This window comes from Triplophysa dalaica, chromosome 10 (assembly GCF_015846415.1).
Source record: "Triplophysa dalaica isolate WHDGS20190420 chromosome 10, ASM1584641v1, whole genome shotgun sequence".
Taxonomy (NCBI): Eukaryota; Metazoa; Chordata; class Actinopteri; order Cypriniformes; family Nemacheilidae; genus Triplophysa; species Triplophysa dalaica.
In genome coordinates, this window is record NC_079551.1 from 23,022,720 (window position 1) to 23,045,090 (window position 22,371).

The following is a 22,371-nucleotide window of genomic DNA, read 5'->3' on the forward strand; positions in this document are numbered from 1 at the left end:
TGCTTATCCAACAGGGCGTGCTACAGCTGCACATACTGCTAAATGTCTTGTCAGTGATTTCATTCCAAGATGGGGATTACCAGATTTCATTGACTCAGATCTAGGTACACACTTCACAGGACAGGTAGTCAAGGAAGTGTCTAAAATGTTGAAGATTAAGTGGAATCTTCACTTGCCCATACAGGCCACAAGCATCAGGACAGGTTGAACGCGCAAACAGAACAATCAAAACCAGGCTAAGCAAAATGCATCAGGAAGGAGTACCATTGGTCGAAGCGCTGCCAGCGGTACAGTGTAGTATGGGAGCATCACCTAACAGATCAGTAGGACAGAGCCCTCATGAGATTACTACTGTCATGGCATGGGAACCCAATTGCAGGCAGACACAGACAGTAGGGGTAACAAAGGTGTTTATTTAACATATAACACTAATAAACAAACAGGCAAAACAAAACCCACAAGGGGGAAAACAGGACAGGATAATATTTAAACTTTAACAAGGACTAGGACACTGATTTATAACTACAGTAAGAAAACAAAGACTTGAGACAAACACTAAACTGACACTTACTATAACGGGAGGAAACAGGAACAAGGTGACAAGCAAGAAGCACAGCTACATGAGGACTCATGAGGACTCTTTATAGGGAACAAACACAGGATAATTAAAAAGAAACAGGTGCTGGGGATTAAGCACTCAGGGAAAGCTGACGAGGAGTGAGTGGGGCGGGGCCAATGACGAGACAAGAGAAAGAACCATGTCTTTCCCACAAAAAACCATTAGGCAATACCATGGCTCCACTCGAGACAGGAATAAAACATGACATGATAGTGGAATTATGACAACTACTGGATGCCCGATGCAGTTGCCAGGTGTGATTGATGTTAGAAATGCTGATGTACAAATTGCCTCAGATGCCCATGTAGCAAAGCTCAATAAAAGGAAGGAAGGAGACGGGAACCGGCAAACATTTAATCAAAATAAATGATTAAATCCCCTCACGGACGACTGCCAGCGAATAAAACAACTACAAACATAAACATGTTCAGGCCCGTTCCTCTCTCATCGATGGTCCGGTCGCTCGTTCTATTATATGCTCCTGATCTCCTACGTGATACGAGACCGGTGCGCGCACAGCTGGCGCTCATTAACAATTACTCACCGGTCTTGAACCACGGTCTCGCCCCGCCTACTCCACTACAGCCCTGATTACTTACTGTGAAAACCTCACAAAGGCAGCACAGAGTGCCAGAGAGAGAGTTGAGTCATGTTGGCAGACATGGTCATCCCAGGTCAATGGGTCATGATAAAGTCATTCAGAAACAAGCCGTTATAACCTAAGTGGCATGGACCACATCAAGTGATGTGGATTACAGCAACTGCAATCAACAAGATTAAGATTGCCATACTAGTAAATCAAGAAACCCCTTATTTTTGTTGGAAAGAACGTTTGCATGCAACATCGCCTTCAGTAGGAGCAGGGATCCCATGGATGGCACACCCCATCTCCAACTGTGACACGTGTACCTTATTCGGAGTTCATACCAATGGAAAATACAACAAGAGTACGACACATCACAATTCCTCCAGCTTCTCCATGTTGCATTCCTGGAAATGATACGGCTTTGGCCCTGGCTAATATCCCGGATACTCTCGCTTGGCACAAGATAATGATTTTACAGAACAGAGTGGCCTTGGATTACATTCTTGCAATGCAAAGGGGAGCCTGCACCATTATCGGCCCTGAGTGCTTTACCGGGTTAATGAATCCTACAGAGGACTTGAATAAAATCCAACAAGACATTCTTGATTTTTCCGCAAAATTACACCAGATGACTAAAGATAGTTCTTCATGGTTCGGAAACCTGTTAGGTAAACCCTGGCTGTGTATCAAGGAATTAGCAATTCTGCTGTTGTTTTTTCTTCTGGTGTACTATCTATGCATCCACAGTATCAAGTGTTTCATTCAACACATGATTGACGCGCATCACAAGGAAACGGCAGTTCCAACCAGATAAGACTATTATCCGTAAGAACTTCACGGACCCTAGCTGCATGTTTGTTTCTGTGTCAGCATGCCATTTGTCAATACAGATAATCCACACAGAACAAGTGCTATGTGCCTGTAACAATCGCAGGTTACAAGAATGAACTTTTAGTGTCTAAATTTTTATTTTGTGAGAGTTATTAGAACTCTCAAAGGGGGAATTGTGGGATTACAAATTAATAAAAAGTTATATCTAGGTTCCAATGTTAACGAATATAAACTAAGAAAGTTATGTATGTTGTGTTTCACTTCCTAATCATTGGGCAGAGTTCCAAGTTAAAGGTGAATGGTAAGGTCAAGGCAATGCTCAGCCTTGTCTCTATGATAATGTGAAGGTATGGGCAATACTGTCAGGCTGATTGGATAAGCACCTATGCATTTGAATGACGCTGTTATGCTGATGAGACCGTGGCTGGGACAATTCCGGTAACGGCCTGATTCCTGTTCTGCATTTGCCTGCTTGGTGTAAATCATCTCCACCTCTATGTATTCGCCCCCTTGAATGGTATAAAACTCTACTGTGCTGACCTAAAGTCAGAATTGGATGACTGCAGCAACGCACAGCGAGTCCTCAATAAAGAGAACTTCTGTATCCAAGATATCCCAACATTTCTTGGTCTTTGCTTCGACGAGGAAAACGTTTCCTACAATACCTTCTGAAAAAAAGTTGCCTTAATGTGCTCACTGGGAGATATTTTAGCATATAATTGCTTGTATACTGCATTCTACAGATTTTCACATGTATGCAAACATGTTCTGGACTAAAATAAAAAGTTTCTGTAAAGCTAATTATAAAATAAAATTTAATTTATTAATTTTCAAAATAGGGGGGGCACGGTGGCTTAGTGGTTAGCACGTTCGCCTCACACCTCCAGGGTTGGGGGTTCGATTCCCGCTTCCGACTTGTGTGTGTGTGGAGTTTGCATGTTCTCCCCGTGCCTCGGGGGTTTCCTCCGGGTACTCCGGTTTCCTCCCCTGGTCCAAAGACATGCATGGTAGGTTGATTGGCATCTCTGGAAAAAATTGTCCGTAGGGTGTGAGTGCGTGAGTGAATGAGTGAGTGTGTGTGCCCTGCGATGGGTTGGCACTCCATCCAGGGTGTATCCTGCCTTGATGCCCGATGACTCCTGAGATAGGCACAGGCTCCCCGTGACCCGAAGTAGTTCGGATAAGCGGTAGAAAATGGAATGGAATGGAATTTTCAAAATACTTTAAATATACACTCACCTAAAGGATTATTAGGAACACCTGTTCAATTTCTCATTAATATTAAAAATATTTATTCTATTATTTTTTTGGCCTATCCAAAAATTTGCTCCCCTTTTCCACAAAATCTTAAACTTTTTCTGTACAGTTATGGTTTATAGGACATATACAGTTGAAAGAAAAAGTATGTGAACCCTTTGGGCTTACTTGGATTTCTTCATAAATTGGTCATAAAATGTGTTCTGATCTTCATCTAAGTCACAACAATAGAGAAACACAGTCTGCTTAAACTAATACCGCACGAACATTATACGTTTTCATGTTTTTATTGAACACAACATGTAAACATTCAACTGTAGCACCAGTACAACTGTAGCACCAGTACACTCACCGTGACCTGAGTTGGTTATCCCACTAAACTTTCTCTACCCAACTCTTTCCTGTCTGTCCTTTTAAATGTATCAATACCAAAAATATGATTTTAAAAAAAAAGACGTGAAGTCAAGGATATGTCTTTTGATTAATACGATTTCTGGCTCTGGTTCAAACATAAATGGCAACATTCTTGTTTTCCAATATTTTTGTCATTGATTATTAACTATGCAAAGGTATTATTAGCCAATATTAAAAGGAGATGTTAAAAGGACTAAAAGGCAAACAGCAGTTAAGCCAGTGTACATTTGTGGGTAGTGAACTGGTAAAAAATTATATTAGGACCAACACTAGAATTCATTCATGTTCTCTATATCTACTATTTTCACAAACTTTGATTTGTCATCTTTACTTAAAACTTGATGATTCCCTTATTCAAAACTTACAACGATTTTTAAGAGCATTTCTAAGCTCTTGTATACACTTTTCCAAACTTGGGCTATGCATGGATGAGTACAGGACTAAACATGTGTGTCGTAAGAAATCCACAGTTGAAAGAGTAGAAGTTTTAAGGTATAATATTCTATGTCGTGAGATAATCTTTAACAATATATTATTTTTGTTCATAAGTTTTTTTAACTTTCAACTGCTGATAGGGCAGCCAATACTGCAAAATGTGTTCGCCTGTATGAATTTATTTAATAACAATTTCTAAACTTAATACAAACTTGCCTGAGGATGTAAATCTAGCAACAACAAAACAATACGTGAATTGAGCCTGAACCCTGAATGTATCAGCTCTCCTTATTGGTTTTAAATATATTTTGCTGTATCAGGTTAATAAGTCGTTTTAGCTTTTGTTTCAGAACTTTTTTTTTTCAAAGGAACATTGGCTGTTTAAACAATATTTGGAAGTTTTCCAAACTGATTGATAAACATTTATAACATATATATCTATATATCGTAGATCTTTGATGAAAATATGCCAAAAACATTTCATGTTTTAGATCAGTGACATATTGCTCATATTCTTATTTGAATTGTTTCATACATTTTATTTTTGTTTTATATAATAATGTTTTTTTAATCTTTACTGATAATTCACACTCATTATTTAAGTAGTTTTTTACTTTATATATTCTGGATTTATTTTACTTTGTATATTTTACTTTAAATAGTTTACATAAATGTACCCACTCTCAGTTGATCTCATTTTATATCATTGAATTATCAGTAGATACTATCTTGATATAATACTAAATTTTTTGTTGATGTAAAAGACTGGAAAACACTCTGCATGGGTCAAAGGTAGGGGGACAAAGTGTGCCTTAAATACACACTGCTCTGGTTTGTCAATTTGCTCAACACTGGTGAACATTGTATGTTTGTCTTTATTTCAGTGTACTTAGCTTGTTTGTAACTCTCCTTCAAAAATATTTTAATGTTTAATGTATGAAAATTAATTATTTAAAGTAATAATAATAGAAACTGCTTTTCTGAATATTCCTGTTTGTATATGGTTTGAAAAACGACCAGGCCTGATTACAAACATTTGAGCCAAATACATAAAAAGCTCTGTGTTTCTTCCATAATATAAAAATAAAGATGCAATCTAGGCTCAGTTCATGTTATATTACCAAATTCTGTGATTCTCTCAATATTCCAGTCTGTCATGAAACGGTTTGGTCTATTTATTCAGGTAAGCCTGTGTTGTGAAGTGCATCTGAAAAGAGTAAACATTTGCATTACAGCTGCTGATTCCCACTGTGTTCGGATAGGTGGAGATAGACACGGGTTTGAGCTATATAACAATGAGTAACCCATTGGAGAGACAGACAGAAGTCCAGCAGGGATATCTGAACCCTCTCACTCCAGACATTCACAACTCTAGCGCAATGGTGGAAAGAAGCATCTTGGTTTGTGGTTTAGTTTGGCTTTGCTGCTCTGGCGGACATGGACAGTCGGACACTACCATTCCTTGTGATGATAAACGTGTAGAGAATGTTGTAAATTTAGCTCTTTCCAAGTACAATGAGTTATTAACCGAAGGCAGTCAACTGGCTCTTTATGATATCAAGGAGGCTATAAAGGTATGTACAATACACGAATGTAAAAAACATTTTACGACTTAATAGTTTTTCCTGCTTTGCATCAGCACCTAGGATTTGCAGATTGAGGTTTTCTTTGTGTTATGATTTTTCACAGGCTCAGAATGAATCGGGGGAGTTTTTTTCTGTGATGTTTACAAGCAGAGAGACAGATTGTCCTGTAGGGGGAGACAAAGTCTGGCAACAATGTAATTACCTGCAGCAAGTGGATAAGGTAAAGGATGAGGTCATTTATGTAATAATTTACAGTTAGTTGGTCATTACAACAAAAAGAACTCTGTAATTGAAACTTTAATGAGACGTAACTGGTTGACATGAACCCTACTAAAAGGGATACTTTACTTCAAATAAAGATGTAAGATGTTTTACTCACCCTCAAGGCATCCTAACTGAATTTGGTTTTCTTTTCTTGAAGAATAATGCAGGCAGAGTTATAATACTACGTATCATTTTACTTCCAAGCGGTAGAATTGGAGTCACTGCTGGACTGGGCATAAAAAACCCACATCGGCCCTCCACCATTTCTGTTGACGGGGATAATGCAGACGGAAGCTAGACATCAACATTAATAGCGCTATCATTATGGATATGTCTATTAAACAAATGCTTCTGATTCATTTAACAAGACCTTTGTTAAGACCACAGAGCTGTGTTGAGCAGTTCTTTGACCGATGGAAGCACTTTTTGGAGCTTCAAAAAGTCTACACCCAGTCACTCCTATTCTACCGCTTAGGAGTAAAATGAAACGTGGTATTATAACTCCGCTACCAAACTATCCCTTAAATTGAATAAAAATGGACATGAAATATTTGAGTTGAAATTATTTAATTATAGACTGCATGGTGCTACAAAAGACACAACAACAGTACAAAACAAGTTGACTTGGACAATGTTCAATTTATGTTTACGTTCAATAAAATTCATTTTCCAGGTTACTGATTTGTCAGTACAGTGTTTCAGCTGTGCTAAAATGCATTTGATTTTATGATATCAATAAGATACAAGTTCTGCTATGAACTCTTGATTGCATATTAGCAAAACAATTTATGGTTATACTTACTTAAAGCTATTTACTTAAATTAACTTATTTTTAGATAATACATGTATTTGTGTCTCTTCAGGTACTCAGAACCTGTCAGGCAAAAGTACTTTTCAAAGAAGCAGGTCAACAATTACTCGTACATGACTGTTCAGGTTTGTTGTACCATGACTCCCAAAAAAGTAATAGTCTGTGTTGTGGTGTCATTTATATAATTCATTAATTATAATATCAGTTGTGATATTTTTTCCCATTGTTTAGGTACAGTTACTTATAGTTAACAGTAATATAAGTTATAGTTTTTATGGTCACACTTTATGTTAAGGTCCAATTCTCTGTATTAATAAACAATTAACTATGACTTATGCCTCAGTAATCTACTAATGTGTTGCTTCTTAATAGTTAGTAAGGTAGTTGTTAGATTTAGGTATTAGGTTGGATTAGGGAAGTAGAATATGGTCATCTTGAATAAATGCTTTATAAGTAGTAATAAACAGCCAAATATGCTAAAAATAGGCATCTAATAAGCAACAGGTTAATAGTGAGAATTGGTCTGTTTTATATCTAAAACATAGACAAGCCAACCAAACAATAAAAACAGCGATACATATCAGTGTTTGAATGATGAGTAAAGTAAGTAGTTGACTAAACGAACAGTTCAAAATAAAATAAGCCATGACCCTCAAGCCGTCCCAGGTGTATATGACTATAAACCTGGGACAGGTTGATGATGAATTAAAAGCCAAATCTTACATGTTTACTGTTTTTAATTTATTGTGAACAAGAATAAAGTATCTCCTAAAATGTTTTTTCCCTGTGTTGGAAAATCCATTAATTTTAGTTAATTTGATTCACTATTACAATACGGGAAAGACTACCCTTCCACTTAAGTCCTTGCACGGCCATTTATATTTAAATATAACGTCTTGGTCACGTATGTAACCTCAGTTCCCTAATGGAGGGAACGAGATGTTGTGTCGAACCGACAGAATAGGGTATGAACTTGAGAACCTATCATCTCTGATTTTACTTATAAAAGCCCAATGAATTTGGCGAATGGCATGGCATGCCAGTCTCCGCCCCGTACATACGGGTATAAAAGGAAGATGGCGTGCCCATTCATTCACCTTTTGGGCTGAGGAACCTGAGAACCATTCTCGGTCGCTGCAGCGGACGGCGAAGTGTTGATGCATGAAGGACACAACGTCTTGTTCCCTCCGTCAGGGAATGGAGGTTACATATGTTACCAAGACGTTCCCTTTCTGTCAGTCTATCGACGTTGTGTCGACAGAATGGGGTTCCTATACGAAACCCCATGGCACTGCGCCGCATCACACTTCCAGTGGATAGACATTGATTGGCCTGGGCGAGTCACAAAGGAGCGTAACCGTAAATCGTAACCTTCCAGTTATATAGTAAGGCATCAGTTGCGTGAGTCAAGATGAGAGGCTCTTACTAACAACCATACAGGCAGTGGTCGTTTCTACTCTAGAGGCGAGATAGCTGCCCAGCACCCTAAGGAACACTGGGAAGCGCTACCCCTTGTCTGAGGGGTAATGCTACGCAGACCACTTCCGTAGGGAAATAATTGGTGGAAAACCTCCAGGGTCTAACCAGTGGGGAGATCTCATGGGAGTAGTAGTGCAGGAACCCAACCAGGGGTGCACAGAAGCGGTGGAGTCCACCGAGGGGAGGTCATAGGTTCACCAAAAGGGGAACCAAGAGTGAGGAAACATCAGACAGGACTACAGAAGGAGGGGGAGGTACTACGTGTGGAGCACTAGCTCAGGTATAGGGGTTCACCTCGTGAGGGAAACTCACCTATACTGGGCTTGGACTACGAGCCGTTCCGCCCAGCTCAGAAACTCGAAAGTGCTTAGTGATGGATGGAATGCCTATACTTCACCCAGTGGAGGAAGTAGGGAAGCTGGATTAGCGCACTGACTAACCTGATGAATGGGAGAAGGTGCTTCGCAGGCGTACGCCCAGCCAGCCGTCAAGTCTTACCTGTTGTGCAAGACACAGGCAGACATTGGCTCTACACAGAGGTTGTAGAATCTCGCAAATGTATTGGGTTTAGCCAAACCCGCAGCTCTGCAGATGTCTGCCAGAGAGGCGCCCTGATGCCCAGTGCCCACGAGGAGGCATCACCTCTGTTGGAGTAAGCTCTCACAGCCAGTGGGCATGGGAGATCTTGAGCTAGTTACACCAAAGTGATTGCGTCCACGATCAAGTGCACCAATCTCTGTTTGAGATCTCCTGAAAAGCGTTTCTTCTTCTTGGTTGGTTGCCGACAGGGAGTCTATGCTCTCCTCCGCGATGACCTCCGTCGGCGCTGGGTCAAGAGGTGCAACATGCCGGGGCTGCTGGGGATCAGTTGCGTCCAGGACCTGGAAACACTGAAGAGTGCCGGTTCGCGGCGTGGACTGTCTGATTCTTCACCGCCGAAAACTGAAAAATCTTCGACACGGTCACCAAACAGCCAACCTTGCCCACGTACTTCCTCCACGTCTCGTATCTGCGCAAGGTTAGGCCAAAGGTGTCGCTTTTGGACCACTAGAGTAGACAAGGTTTGTGTCACGCTTTCCCTCATCCAGCTGCTTCAATGCCTTAGCCTGCAGGATGGCCATGCCACAACGTGCGGAGGCAGTGTAAGCTTTCGACACCAGAGATGAAAAAAACTCTCACCCTTCGGGAGAGTGCCTTTGTCGGTCCCTCCAGGGGGCGACCATCTGCAAGCACCAATATACCGCGACGGCACGCTCAACCTGGGGTACATCGAAGCAGCCCTTAGCTGCTCTGGTGTCGAGGGAAGTCAGAGAGAGTTTGTTTGCCATGAATGCACCGAATAGGGCTCTAAAGAGCTCTTCATGCATTTCCAGGAAACAGGTACCGGGGTAGAATGCGCTTGCCACTGTGCTCCGGATCCAGGTACCAGACCAGTCCAGCCTTGAGCGCTGCGAGGAAGGCAGTGCAGTGCACTACAACCTGAGGCTCGCACCGACCCAGGCAAGCAGGGCTGACATCTCCACATCAGACTTGTCCTGGGCTCGACCGACCCGAGGCATGTGATGCAGGTATTGTGCCAGTCATGCTAGAGAACGAGGTGCTTATATCCAAGATTACAGTGGCGAGACGTGCCTGGTGACAAGTGCACGCTGTAAGAAATTTCAACTTTTAGAAATTTTCGAGACACCAAATAGACACCTTCGACTCGCTACTGAAATGCCTAGGTCGAATCCACTGCTCTGTGTCATAGAATCCAGTAGTACTCAGCGATAATTCGCTCAGCATTAGCTTTGCAGGTTCGAAGAAAAAAAGGTGAATGAATGCGCACGCCATCTTCCTTTTATACCCGTATTTAAGGGCCGAAGAAAGGCAAGCCATGACATTCGCCAAGTTTATTGGTCTTTTAAAAGTACAATCAGAGATGATAGGTTCTCAAGCAGTGTTGCTTTCGTCAACGAAAATTATGACTAAATATAGTCGTCAATGAACCTTTATCACGTGACGAAAATGAGATGAGACGCAACGTAATTGCTGGTCATGTGACGATGACTATATTTAAATGTAAAATGCAATATTGTTGACAAATAAAAACAAGACTAAATGTGGTTTACAAAATAATACCTGTCGGTTCGATACAATGTTGGTTCGACACAATGTCGAGAGACCGACAGAAAGGGAATGTCCATTTTACTAAAGGTCTTTAGTATGAGAAGAAAGCAGACAAGATTCCCCAGGCGCTGCAGCAATGGCTGCTCACTTGGATGGGTTAAATTAATTCCTTATTAAAACTTCCAGAAACATTTTTTTTTCTCTTCTTTGTGCACTTTCTCCAACAGTTGGTATTGTTGCTGAGGTTGCACCCTGTCTAGGCTGCCCTGAAAATATTCAAAAAAATCAAGAGGACTTGCAAGAGCCACTCATGCATTCTTTGACCAAAGCAAACAGCATTTTAGATCACACACATTTCTTCATTTTGATGGAATTATCATCAGCAACAAAACAGGTCAGTGTATTCTTCAGAGCCTCACATAAAGTTGGGAGGAGCTGTCAGGGGCCCAGACAACTCAGTGTGCCTAAAAAAATATATTTTACGCAATGATGTCCGCTTTCCCCCTCTTCCCTCAAGATCTGCAATCAAGGTGATATGTTTTCTTTTCACTATGGTGTATGTAGGTGGTTGCTGGATTTAGGTATAAATTGCAGTTCTACATGGAGAAGAGTAACTGTACCAAGTCAGAGTTCGAAGCTGTTACTGACGAGTGCCACTCAGAGGGATCGGTAAAAGTTTTCTTAAATCTGATGCATTTTTTAGAATAAAAACATAAAATATAATTAAGTATTAAGTATTAATTAAGTATTACACAGTTGTTTTGAAGATCTACAAAATGTATAGTAGGCATGCATGACATCAGCCGATAAATGGTATTTTTTATATTATAGGTATTGGCCACTGAACCATGGTGCTCACTTACATGTCAACTTTGCATTATGTTTTATTTAACAAGTCCCTTTAAGTCTTAGAGGGCGATCATAAAGAATGCGCTTTTCATGTTTGAAAATGCTAGACACGCCGCGTTGCTATTTTGGTTGACTCTTTGAAAAGAGCAGTGCGCAGCATTTTTGGTTGTTTTTGTTAGGTAACCACCAAAACAGCTGTCCTGTCAGTCAAGGATTATAGCGCGAGCGCTCTTGCCGTTAGCTGTCATATTGTAACCGACCGTTTGTGTAGGTTCGCCTGAAACTTGCATTAGATAAAATAAGAAACGGATGCTTTGGGTCGGGTACATAACTCTTCTGGTTTATTAGGAGATCGCACATGTAATCCAACCGCACTCTAGTTCTTAATGCGCATGCCCACCCTGCCAACTATGGTGAGCCCCGAGGGGAAAACGCTATTGCACACACACACTCACTACAATGCGAATGCACTCAGTATTACAAATTAGAAACACTCAAATAAAATCTGTTTTATTTTATCAGATATTATCAGAAACTTAAAAAGGTACAAGTAGAGGGCACTAGCTCTGACCTTGATTGGTTACCCAAACACAAGCTGAAACAAGTTTCTCCTTTATCATTGCATTCTCCGGACGTTTCAAGCAACTGTAAAGTTCCGTCACCACATCACAAGGCCACCTCTCCTTTCCTCTTTCATGGTTTATCGGCAGTATTTCCAGATGTTTTTCTGCAATCATACCCAAACGATTTTCACTTGTGATGAGCCAAGTGAACGTGCAAATTCACTCCATGACATAGATGCCGATTAATGAAAAACAGAAATATCCCGATACACAAGGTAGCGCTGCACAACTTTATGCTTCTGACACTCACTTGTCACACAGAAGAAGAATTCATCTTCCTCTTTGTCAATGTGTGCTCGACAAGACCGTTTTGTGCTTTTGCGCCACTGTAGGATCTGGCCAGACCAAAGGTGAGCATTTGGGGCATCGTAAAACACCCTGACCTCACAGCAGGAGTCTCACCGGCACCAGCAAGTCTGATCCAACTGCCCTCTCTTAAGCATCCTCCATTTGGTCAGGATTGATTCTAACGCCCAACCTTAGACTTCAAAGGAGTCCCTACGACGAGGATGGAGTGCTCCCCCATGGAGTACACCATATGGCGCCAAATAGTTTCATTCCTCTTGAAATTGTTTGTCTTTTCTCCTTATCCACAAAAGAATGTTCTAAATGGATATACCTCTATATCTCCAGATTGTATGTTTGTTCCCATGTTATTCGGACTCACCTATAACCTCAAAAGCATGTGTGTTTAGTTGTATTCTGCTTATATTTTCATTCTTGTACAAACTTCAGGTCAATGTACTTATAATCCTGGCATGTTTTACATCTAAATGTTTCTCTCTTCATTCCTTGAAAGATGATGTATATCCTTTTATGTCATTCTAAGAGTTTTACAGCGCCAAACTCCTAAGTGATCCTAAATGCAAATGAGCTAATAAGCGAAACAAAGAAACATGATTAAATCATCTCATCGCATTGGATCGCCCACCTTGGAGGGGCGTGAACCCCTCAGGCTTAAAACATCCATAAACGGAGCAATCGAGGCTCTTCCGTGTGTTCCCGTTCAAGAACACCTCCTGAGACCTGTCTCTCTCTCTTCGGAGACAGCTTTTCTTCCAGCAGCTACTACGGCTAACTTCGTCCTACCTTCGTCAGCCAATCCCGGCTCTAAGAAAGAAGCTGACGGACTCACCCGCTTGCTTTGAAACCATCAGGACTCTGAGAACACTTTTCCACGGGCACAAAACCTTGTCCAAGCACACTCAAAGGAAACCAATGCAAGTATAGAAACTATATTCTAAACAGCTGCGTTTAAGCCGTAACCCCTTTTTACAAGGAGACTGTCCTCGATGGTTCATGCAGATGTGAATAGCTGTTTGTAATACAGCCACTCTTTGCTTTGTCTTTTTCTTCCATTTCTTTACTGCTTTTACATTTCATGTTTGTTTGTTAGCGTTTGTTATTTCTTAGTGTGTCGGTTTGTTTTCCCTATAGTGGTGTATAACGCTCAAATTGTTGCTGTGTTTCTTTATCACATATTAACGTCACTTAAACTGCTTGATTTCGTTATAATTTCTGGAGCGGTACTGTACTACAATCAGAGTGTTATGTTTCCAAGGCCAGGAAAGTAATATTTCTTAGATTTGATATACGATCTGCTGATCATTCGCTGGACGAGTGCATTTAGTTTGTCGCTATTATTAGGTCTACTGCATCAGGTTTAAAGTGTATTAAATAGGTGTAGTTAATCACCCTTAATTATACGTATTTTACTGTGATCAAATTAATAGTTTTCCCCGAAATACAATACACCACTAAGTAGTGTTTACTGTAACTTCAGCAGCTCCAGGCATGTGAACAAAAGCACCAATCTCGACCAGTTTTTAACATGACGTGTCAAACAAAAAAACAAGCCAGAGGCTTTTGAAATCAAAAGAAGCTTTTATGCCTGCCGTTTAGCACGTCGGTGTGAACACCTACAAGGGCGCCCTTTGTATAGTCACGAGGCTTTAAACATCGACGATAAATGCGTGTGATTATCGTCCCGGTGTGGACAAGTTTACAGTAAAAGACTCGTTCTGTGTGATCGACCCTTTAAAAGGCCAAAAACCTCAAAAGACCACATTGCAATCTTAAAAAATGTAAAATAGTTCAATATTATGTTTGGAATTGCTAAAAGAAACATTTTCTGTATTGTACAAGGTATACGTTTTAAACTATTACCTTTTCAATAATCCAGCCTGGTAAAGTTTATGGAAAACATTTAATGGATTATAAAAACTGTTTTAAAAAGTTATTTCTATTGACGAATAAAGGGAAAATATACTTGTCATCCTTGAATCAGTACTAAACTTCACACTTAACATGAATGATATTTAGGAGTTTATGCAGTGTAACTCTACTGTGGATGTGGCCCCTTGGAGACACGAGGTCCCAGAAGTGTATGCGGAATGTGCTCCAGGTTTTCTGAAGGTAAGCAAGGCAATCAGCGTTCATAACAAATTATCATGTCTCTTCTGTTTTATTTGTGGACAGCAGGAAAACATCTAACAACAACAAAAGATAAAAATGAAAATGTATCTAACAACTTCAGACAAATTGTTATATACTGAATATATTTATACTGTGTGTGTATATATATATATATATATATATATATAGTGCCGATCCTAGACGACTGGGGGCCCTAAGCAAACCTTTGTGGTGGTGCTTGTCCTAGTTAATTTAGATAAACATAACTGTAAACTATAAGAAATTAAAAATAATAAATCAATTAAGACAGCTGTAAAAAACGTTTACATACAAATGCGTTGTGTTTTATTAAGCAAATGTGTGATTAGCAAAAATAAAACATGATAAATATAGTTTACTCAAGAAAGCTTATCATACGAAATCATATCAATAATTCTCTAAATGCGATGACACAAAAATTACATTTTATCATGGGCAAACGAATACGGTGATTTGCATTATAGCTGACATTCACATGAACTCTGTACAGTTGGTTTTGTGACTGGAAGTTATTTTGTGTATGAATCAATACGGTAGTGAAATACACAGCAATATTTGCATATTATTTGACAGTTTATTGTAATAAATATAAAAATATAAATCTGTTAGTCATTCCCTTTAATTGCTATTGAAGATAGAAACGTGTTTATTAATGTGTTGCCTATGTTACTTTGGAGACGGTCCCTAAATTCAGAGTATCGAACGCCCAACGTCAAACCAACTTTATGCCAGTGGATAAATACTGAATTTGTAAATCTGTACTTGCACAATTTTGCAAAACTGAACAAGACTTTGAAAATAGTACAAAATCACATGCCTTCTTGTTCTTTTGCATCGCGTTGTTGGAGTTTTTTCCACAATCGGAGGGATAGCTCTGTTTTACAGGGTTTTTTTGGGGTTTTTAAGAGTCGATGTTCATGTTTCTAGTTTCAAAAAACACTTTATATTTCACATATTTCAAGTCTATTGTTCACTGCTGTCCCTCTTCTCACAAAACGACTGGATTATTTCCGGTTTATATAAAGTATAAGTTAATATAGTTTCCTTCTGAAACGCTCTGTTTGGTAAAGCTGACCAGGCCTGTCGTGATTGGTTCCCCGCTTAGAGCATGTGTCTGAAGATGTCCCACCTATACCATATTGACAAGCTTACGCTTCTTAGGCTGTTGTGATTGGTCGGTCCCCCTCTCAGTGCCTGTGTATTTAGAGGCTTTGGCTTTTAACGGAGGTCTGCTAGTGAATGTGACTACGTCAATCTTTGTTAGAGATCGCAATTTTTCCTACTATATGAGAGGGAAATGACACCGGACCGCTTGGATGAAACCGGGTGTTAACACTAGTAACAGAAGCGTTAGTTTCACCTTTTTGTACTGGACCCTAGTTGGACAATAAAACAAGCAGATTGTCTAGGAGACATTTGCAAGCAGGACTTCAAAGTACGTTTCATAGAAGTGATTTGGAGGTTTGCACGCACACACACACACAATCTCGTCTTGGTTACGTATGTAACCTCAGTTCCCTGTTGGAGGGAACGAGATGTTGTGTCGAGAATTACAGATGGGGTTCGCCCTTGAGAACCAATCAACTCTGACTACTATAGAAAAGGCCAATGAAATTTGGCGAATGAAATTTGCATGCCGGTCTCCGCCCCCGGATGTCCGGTATAAAACGAAGCCGGCGTGTAGCATACATTTAACTCTTGTTCTGAAGAGCCTGAGAGCCTCTCACGACTGCAGCAGAATACGATACGTGTTTGTGGCATAAGGGACACAACCAGTGGTGTAGTCCCAACAAAAAAAGTGCTGTACTAAACTATACAACGATAACCCCGAACACACATGGCCAAAAGACAGGGGTCAGTGTGTTTGTTAGATTTGTTTTTCTAGTAATATATGACAATTTTTTCAGTTAAATATTTATGCATTATTCTTCGCTTATGCTTTGAATATGAAGTTATAGAAATGGAAAAAAATAAGGTTGGAAATAACAGGTCTATGCCAGTACTGTCGACCACAATACAATATTTTTTACAAAGCATCTTATCTTTGTAACGCATCACATATACAAGAATACGTAAAAACATATTCAAGATTTTACAGAATAGAGATGTAACTTTGTCATCACTGCGATCTCTGTGTCAATGCTTGTTAATAATTTAAGGGGAAGATATTAATGTATAAAGTTAAGGTTGTGGTAAAATTTGAAATGTAGAATAAACGTAACAAGTAGGTTCACAATGACTTTAATGGGAACGAGGATACATAGAAAATGTAAGGATTCTGACTTTTAACAGTACGGCTATGTAAGTGCTTTGTTTCATTTCATCATGTGTCATTTAAAGAAAATTAGTATTAAAAGTTGTGACAGATACCAAAGATGCCATTGCGATGCACTGCAATATCGTAAAGAGATAAAGCAGCGCAAGAGAACCTGTGAATTCAGTGTCAATGACAGATGAGAGGAGCCACTGCTGGTGAGCGCCCTTTAAACCAGCTTTGACTAAAAGTGAGCAGTTTTATCAATATTAGCGGACGGCATCAGCGGGACTCTATCAGTCATTGACGGGATGAGCGCCTCGCAGGCGAGTTGCCAACACTGAAGATGATGCGCTTGGCGTGGCTGTCGGCCACTTTCCTAAGAAATGCACCAATTGTATGACTGAATTTTGAACGCGATACGGTTAATGGGAAAGCAACCACAAAAGCAGCTTGGAGACGTTAAGCAGGAGAACAAGTGGGTATACGCTAATAGATCTTTAGAAGTCGTAATACGCAAATAGCGCTGTGTAAAAAGTAAGCATAGGGCGTATGCGTGCGTATGGCCCCGACTACACCACTGGACACAATGTCTCGTTCCCTCCATCAGGAAACTGAGGTTACATACGTAACCAAGTCGTTCCCTTTCTGTCGGTCTTAAGACGTTATGACGTGTCGAGAACGACAGATGGGGTTGCCTATGGAAAATGCCACAACACTGTATCGCGTCACAATCTCTAGCGAAGCGACGGTAACAGGCCTGGGCGTGTCAGCTCGATGCTTTCGCAAAACTGTAACCTTCCAGTGTGGTGGTTGGGGGGTTCCATAGCTTTCTTGGAGAAAGATGGGTACAGCCCTGACTGGTAACCTTTCACGGACGGAGGCCATAGCTCTCTACTGGCGAGAGGCTGTCCGGCTCGGGTTTACACCGGGTAAGCGCAACTTCCTTAATTAGGGATGCGCTGCAGAGGCCACCTGCTACCCGTGGGGAGGAATATGGTGGATATAGGTATGGTCTCATCCTTGGATGAGAACGCATGGAACGTGCGGACTGAGTAGTTATCCGCGAGGTGGAGGTCCACCTGGGGAAGCTCATGGGTTGCCAGGAGTGTAAAACTGACGATGGAGTGCCTCGTCTGTCCAGTTCAGTTTGCCCGGGGTGTGTGGCCCGCAGGGAACGGGTCCCCTGTTGAATCCACCAGAGGAGGCGTCGAGCAAGTTTTGTTAGCTGCTGTGAGCGAACGCCACCCTGACGATCTGATGTACGCTACAGCTATAGTGCTGTCCAGCACGAGTGGCCGCAGCCAGTGCAAGTAGCACAGCCAACGTCCAACGCCCTGACTGCGTGCCCGTTACACACTGCAACGCACCCCTGCAGGGAGGGGTCCGTCGTCACCACGACTTGCCTCGTAACCTGCCCATAGGGACCTTAGTCCGTCGAAAAGTTATGGAAGACCAGGGGTTATGGTGCGTCGGAAGCAGGGCGTCATCTCCATGTGCCTGCTGCCGGTGTTCCACGCTCTCCTCGAAACTTGACTCTGAAGCGGTCTCATGTGCATCAACCCGAGGGGTATTACCCGGCGAGGACGCCATGTGCCCAGGAACCTCTGAATTTTTTCAGGGGGACCGCTGTCTGCCTGAAATTTTCCAGGCAGTTCAACACCAGCTGGGCGCGGGTACAGTTGACATGACAGAGTTGAGTTCCATACCGAGAAAGAGGATGCTCTGCACTGGGGAGAGCTTGCCATTCTCTCGGTTGACCTGGAGTCCCAATCAGTCTTAAGATGTGTGTAGCTGAATTCTTATTACCAGCTGTAGGACTATGATTAAAGAAAAAGTAACAAAGCAGTCATCTCAGTCAAACGGTAACCAAACATTACTCCAGCGGCTCTTCCTCTTCTCTAAGAAAGGCCTCGCCCCTTTTTGGGCGTATACCTTTGGGCGGAGGTTTTTCCAAAACTCGAAATAGTGACATAATTTACCCGGGAAGTGAAGGGCTGTAGTCCGATTCCAGCTGTTCTCTGTAGTCCTCGAAAAGTTAATTCTGTTAAAAACAATATCTCGCTCGGCATTGAACTTTGAGCTTTATCATCTTGTAGGTATTGTTTATGCATAAAAAGCAACATTACACAATGACTAAAGTTTGAAAATTCAAAGAATGACCCCTTTTAAGCCATGACCATATGTAAAGATGCATAATCACATCACGCACAATATTAGCTGCCGCGCACTACATGATGTATTAGACCGAGTAAAGTAATTAAATAAATGTGGATTAAAAAAACAATTTCCAAATGATTCCTGTAAAGTTCAATCCGCAAGTTATAAAAATAGTATCTTGTTTACATTAAAGTATTCTTCATTCGGTACTCAAGGGGCCCCCTGGTGTTGCAGAGAATCGTACGCAACCTGCATAGTCTGCGTACAGAAAGGATCGGCCCTGTATATATAAACATAATCATATATAAAACCTTTTTATGTACTCTTTCAGTCTTTTACAAGAATTAAACGGCCGACAGGCTGGTCACCATTGAGGACCTTTACAAAACCCTTGACCAGACAATCCTCAGAAAAATCCAAGGAAAACATTAGAGCATCTACACTGAACTGTCCCACTAAACCCTGGAAAGAGTTCAGGCCCATTTTTGACAACACTGCTCCAGTAAACAGTACACGACCCACACAGACAAACGGAACTGCAACAGACACTGTTTTTACTGATCAACACTTGTTAAATTAACCAATCAGCTAACCATTATGACTTTAGGTCTTTGTTTTCAAATGCATAATCTAAAATAAAGGGAAAAATGTAGAATGAAGAAATACCTTTAACATTCTTATAACTTTTTCTGTATGATGTTTGAATTGAGTGTGACACTTGTGATGGGTAGAGAAAAACATGAACAGCAATTAGTGGCAGCAGCTAGTAATGGGTGATGGCTGTGCCAGAATTGAATCCAAAACCATGGTATTTTCAAAAAAAATTAATTCCTTTAAATATGAAAAAGCACCTTATCTACACAACCTCCATTATTCTTTTAATTTTTAGTGCAAGTTGTTTCGTATTAAAATAAAGAAGATCCAAAATCAAATTGTTAACCCTGGCTGGCTTTCTTTCTTTTAGGGAAAACATCTTATCCATTTTATGAAAAAGAGATGCATCAAAAGTAGCATGATTGTCGTGTTTTTATTTACAGAAACAAGACATTTTAATTGCTTTGGAATAATTTCTAACTGGTTACAATATTGTTTAATGTGAGATGCTTTTACAATTTTTTTGTCCAGGCTGTCAAAGATTTTACCTAAACCCCATGAAACATTAAACCAACATATTTGGAAATTACTTCCACCCAGCCTTCCTGACTAAAATTGCTGTCATAGATGTTCCAGTAATGAAATGATAGTCCCCGGAAATAAAACAAAATAGGTAATTATAATCAAAGATGAGGTTATGTGTACATGAATGGTTTAATGTTTGAGGTTCATGGGTCAAATGTGTGACTCATCATGATGACGGTGTTAGGTGGATGGAGCTACTGTGACAGACAGCTGATTGTTTACATTGCGCTTGGAGGTGCTGCAAGGTCATCTACAACATTTTTCTTTTTGATGCATTTTCAACTAATTTATGTGATTGCACAAAGATTATATAAACGGTTAGGATTGTCCTCCTCTAGTACTTTTTAGAAGAGGTGAACACAGTAACAAGTCTGTCCAAAAAAAGTCCTGGTTCTCCACATAATGGTTAAAGATCGGATCATTCTACTAACTCTTACATGCTCCATCTTTATGTTGCTTGTTGGCTGTGATGATTTTCTAGAGGTCCGCTCGCTAGAAGATAACATGAAGGCTCAAGAAGAAAAAGAACTGGTAAGGCATCTTTAAATTAAATTTTGATTTCTTAGAATATCTGTTAGTGATTTTAAAATGAATGGAATAAATAAATGAAAAGAAACATTTTTATAGATCGAAGCTCTTCAGGAGGTTCTTGAAAAACTGAAAAACAAACAGATTCCCATCGCAGAGAAAAAGTTTGGTTGGGTTCCCTTGGTAAGTTGACTTCACCAATAAAACCATTGGATAGACTTTTCAGTAGTCATCTTAAACAAAAAGTCAAAATGAATGTGCTTGTGTTGTAGTGTGTTGATTTATAGTTTACGTATTATAGTTATTTACCTATTATTTCTTGATTATATAAATAATTGAAGTTGGAATGAGAACATTTTTAATTTTTTTCCTATTAAAGATTCTCTTCAAGTTTTCATTTCAAATAAACCTAAATACAGTCTAGCTTAGTTTATTACAATTTAAAAATGTAATAGTAATATGGCATCTTTAATCATGGTTATTAATACCATGGTTATTTTCAGTTCGAAGTAAAAACCGCTAAAGTAATACTGTAACAGAACTATTATGTTTCCAGCTTTTGAAAATTAGAGTTTAATACATTGTCATATATACTAAGTTAGACATGAAAATGTATTATGTACATATAACAATAATGTTTAATTTTGCCTATAGGCCAGTAGTTCTCAACTCTGGCCCGCGAGATCCATTTTCCTGCCGCGAGAGCGATTAAAGTGCAGATTGCTCGGGACGCATTTGAATTGCTCTCGCGGTACTTTAATACGATATGCCAAACAATCTGCGCAGCCCAACATTAAATTGAAGGCGTCTGTTCCTGAAGTCACTGATTAGCCTCTTCAGTTGTTTTATCAGAGTTGGGGCTAAACTCTGCATGAAAATGGATCTCGCGGGCCAGAGTTGAGAACCACTGCTATAGGCTATGCCGCTTTTCCAGGGCTCAAAGCGCTTTAAAAAATAACAACATAAACACAAGTAACACAGAAGAAAAAAAACAAGACATAACACAACATACATATCAAACATCAAAAACAATAATGCTACAGGGTCAAAACATATCCAACGTGAGAAATTATTCTGTACAAATACTCTGTCCATGCAATTATCTGTCCAAAAAGTCCTCGGAGCAAGAGCAGTAGGCTAATACAAAAAAGAAACAACCACAGTTGTCCCTCATAAGCGACACATTGAGCAATCCGCATTAAACCATGCCTCCATGCTAACGCCAACCAATCCAACGCAGCGACCGAACACTGGGCAGAACCAGAAACAAACATATTAGACGTGTCAAGGTGGCTAAAGCAATAACATACCAGGTAGCCTACTGATTGTGTGTGCTGTGTTTCTCAGTGCTTTATGTTCAAAAACTAAAGTAAGATGAAACATTAAATAGCACTAAAAAGGGTTTTAATGTGCTTTTATAAAAGTATGCGTTTAATGTAGTCTCTCTAATGTATTTAGTGTGACGCAGGTGAGCAGTGTGCAGTTCGGAAAGGTGCACGTTTTGGGAAGCTGTGCAGCTGTCCAGGAGGAACCACCTGCAGTTTCGCCATTCTCAAGTGTTTGTAAAGCAAGTGTGACACTTCAGGATTTTACCATAAATGATATGCTAGTAATGTTTATTTCATGTCACTGTTGTAACAAATAGCCTATCTCATCAAAATGAAAAGCCACATCAAATAAATGCATGCAGTTTTGTATATGTCTCTGTTATTGATTTTCGACATGAGTCAAAAGTTTAAAAAATGATTGTACAAACATCATGTATCATATAAAACAAGCAGGACTATTTACTGAGATCTTGTGGTTTAATGGCCACCAGGTGACGCAATTGTTTTTTCATACAAATGTCTCTTGAATAAAGTCACATATAAATGAAAAAATATATATTTACTTACATTGATAAAATGGAGCCTGGCATGATTATGCTTTAAAT

At 40.1% G+C, this 22,371-nt stretch overlaps 2 protein-coding genes across 3 annotated transcripts; both read left to right on the plus strand.

Moving 5' to 3' along the window:
- Positions 1-5,283: 5,283 nt before the first annotated feature.
- Positions 5,284-19,670, plus strand: kng1 (kininogen 1). 2 transcript variants are annotated; one of them, XM_056758087.1, is made up of 8 exons: positions 5,284-5,325; positions 5,405-5,716; positions 5,832-5,948; positions 6,856-6,928; positions 10,619-10,785; positions 10,956-11,060; positions 14,186-14,278; positions 19,063-19,670. In XM_056758087.1, exons 1-8 carry the CDS (start codon positions 5,299-5,301, stop codon positions 19,309-19,311), a joined length of 1,143 nt encoding a protein of 380 aa, XP_056614065.1. In that variant the 5' UTR covers positions 5,284-5,298; the 3' UTR covers positions 19,312-19,670. The 2 variants fall into 2 exon arrangements, with proteins under 2 accessions (XP_056614065.1, XP_056614066.1); XM_056758088.1 differs by lacking the exons at positions 14,186-14,278; positions 19,063-19,670 and adding an exon at positions 12,196-14,138.
- Positions 19,671-19,812: 142 nt separating this feature from the next.
- cart1 (cocaine- and amphetamine-regulated transcript 1) lies at positions 19,813-22,135 on the plus strand. Its single transcript, XM_056758090.1, has 3 exons — positions 19,813-20,441; positions 20,538-20,621; positions 21,897-22,135. The coding sequence occupies exons 1-3, from the start codon at positions 20,313-20,315 to the stop codon at positions 22,002-22,004; spliced, it is 321 nt and encodes a 106-aa protein (XP_056614068.1). The 5' UTR covers positions 19,813-20,312; the 3' UTR covers positions 22,005-22,135.
- Positions 22,136-22,371: the final 236 nt, after the last annotated feature.

Excerpts from the sequence above, each read along its gene's own strand:
- cart1 (XM_056758090.1), top strand. The coding sequence starts at position 20,313 with ATGGTTAAAGATCGGATCATTCTACTAACTCTTACATGCTCCATCTTT. Across the intron at positions 20,442-20,537 it reads CTCAAGAAGAAAAAGAACTG|ATCGAAGCTCTTCAGGAGGT; the intron begins GTAAGGCATCTT and ends ACATTTTTATAG. Across the intron at positions 20,622-21,896 it reads AGTTTGGTTGGGTTCCCTTG|TGTGACGCAGGTGAGCAGTG; the intron begins GTAAGTTGACTT and ends TAATGTATTTAG.
- kng1 (XM_056758087.1), top strand. The coding sequence starts at position 5,299 with ATGAAACGGTTTGGTCTATTTATTCAG. Across the intron at positions 5,949-6,855 it reads ACCTGCAGCAAGTGGATAAG|GTACTCAGAACCTGTCAGGC; the intron begins GTAAAGGATGAG and ends GTGTCTCTTCAG. Across the intron at positions 10,786-10,955 it reads TATCATCAGCAACAAAACAG|GTGGTTGCTGGATTTAGGTA; the intron begins GTCAGTGTATTC and ends TGGTGTATGTAG.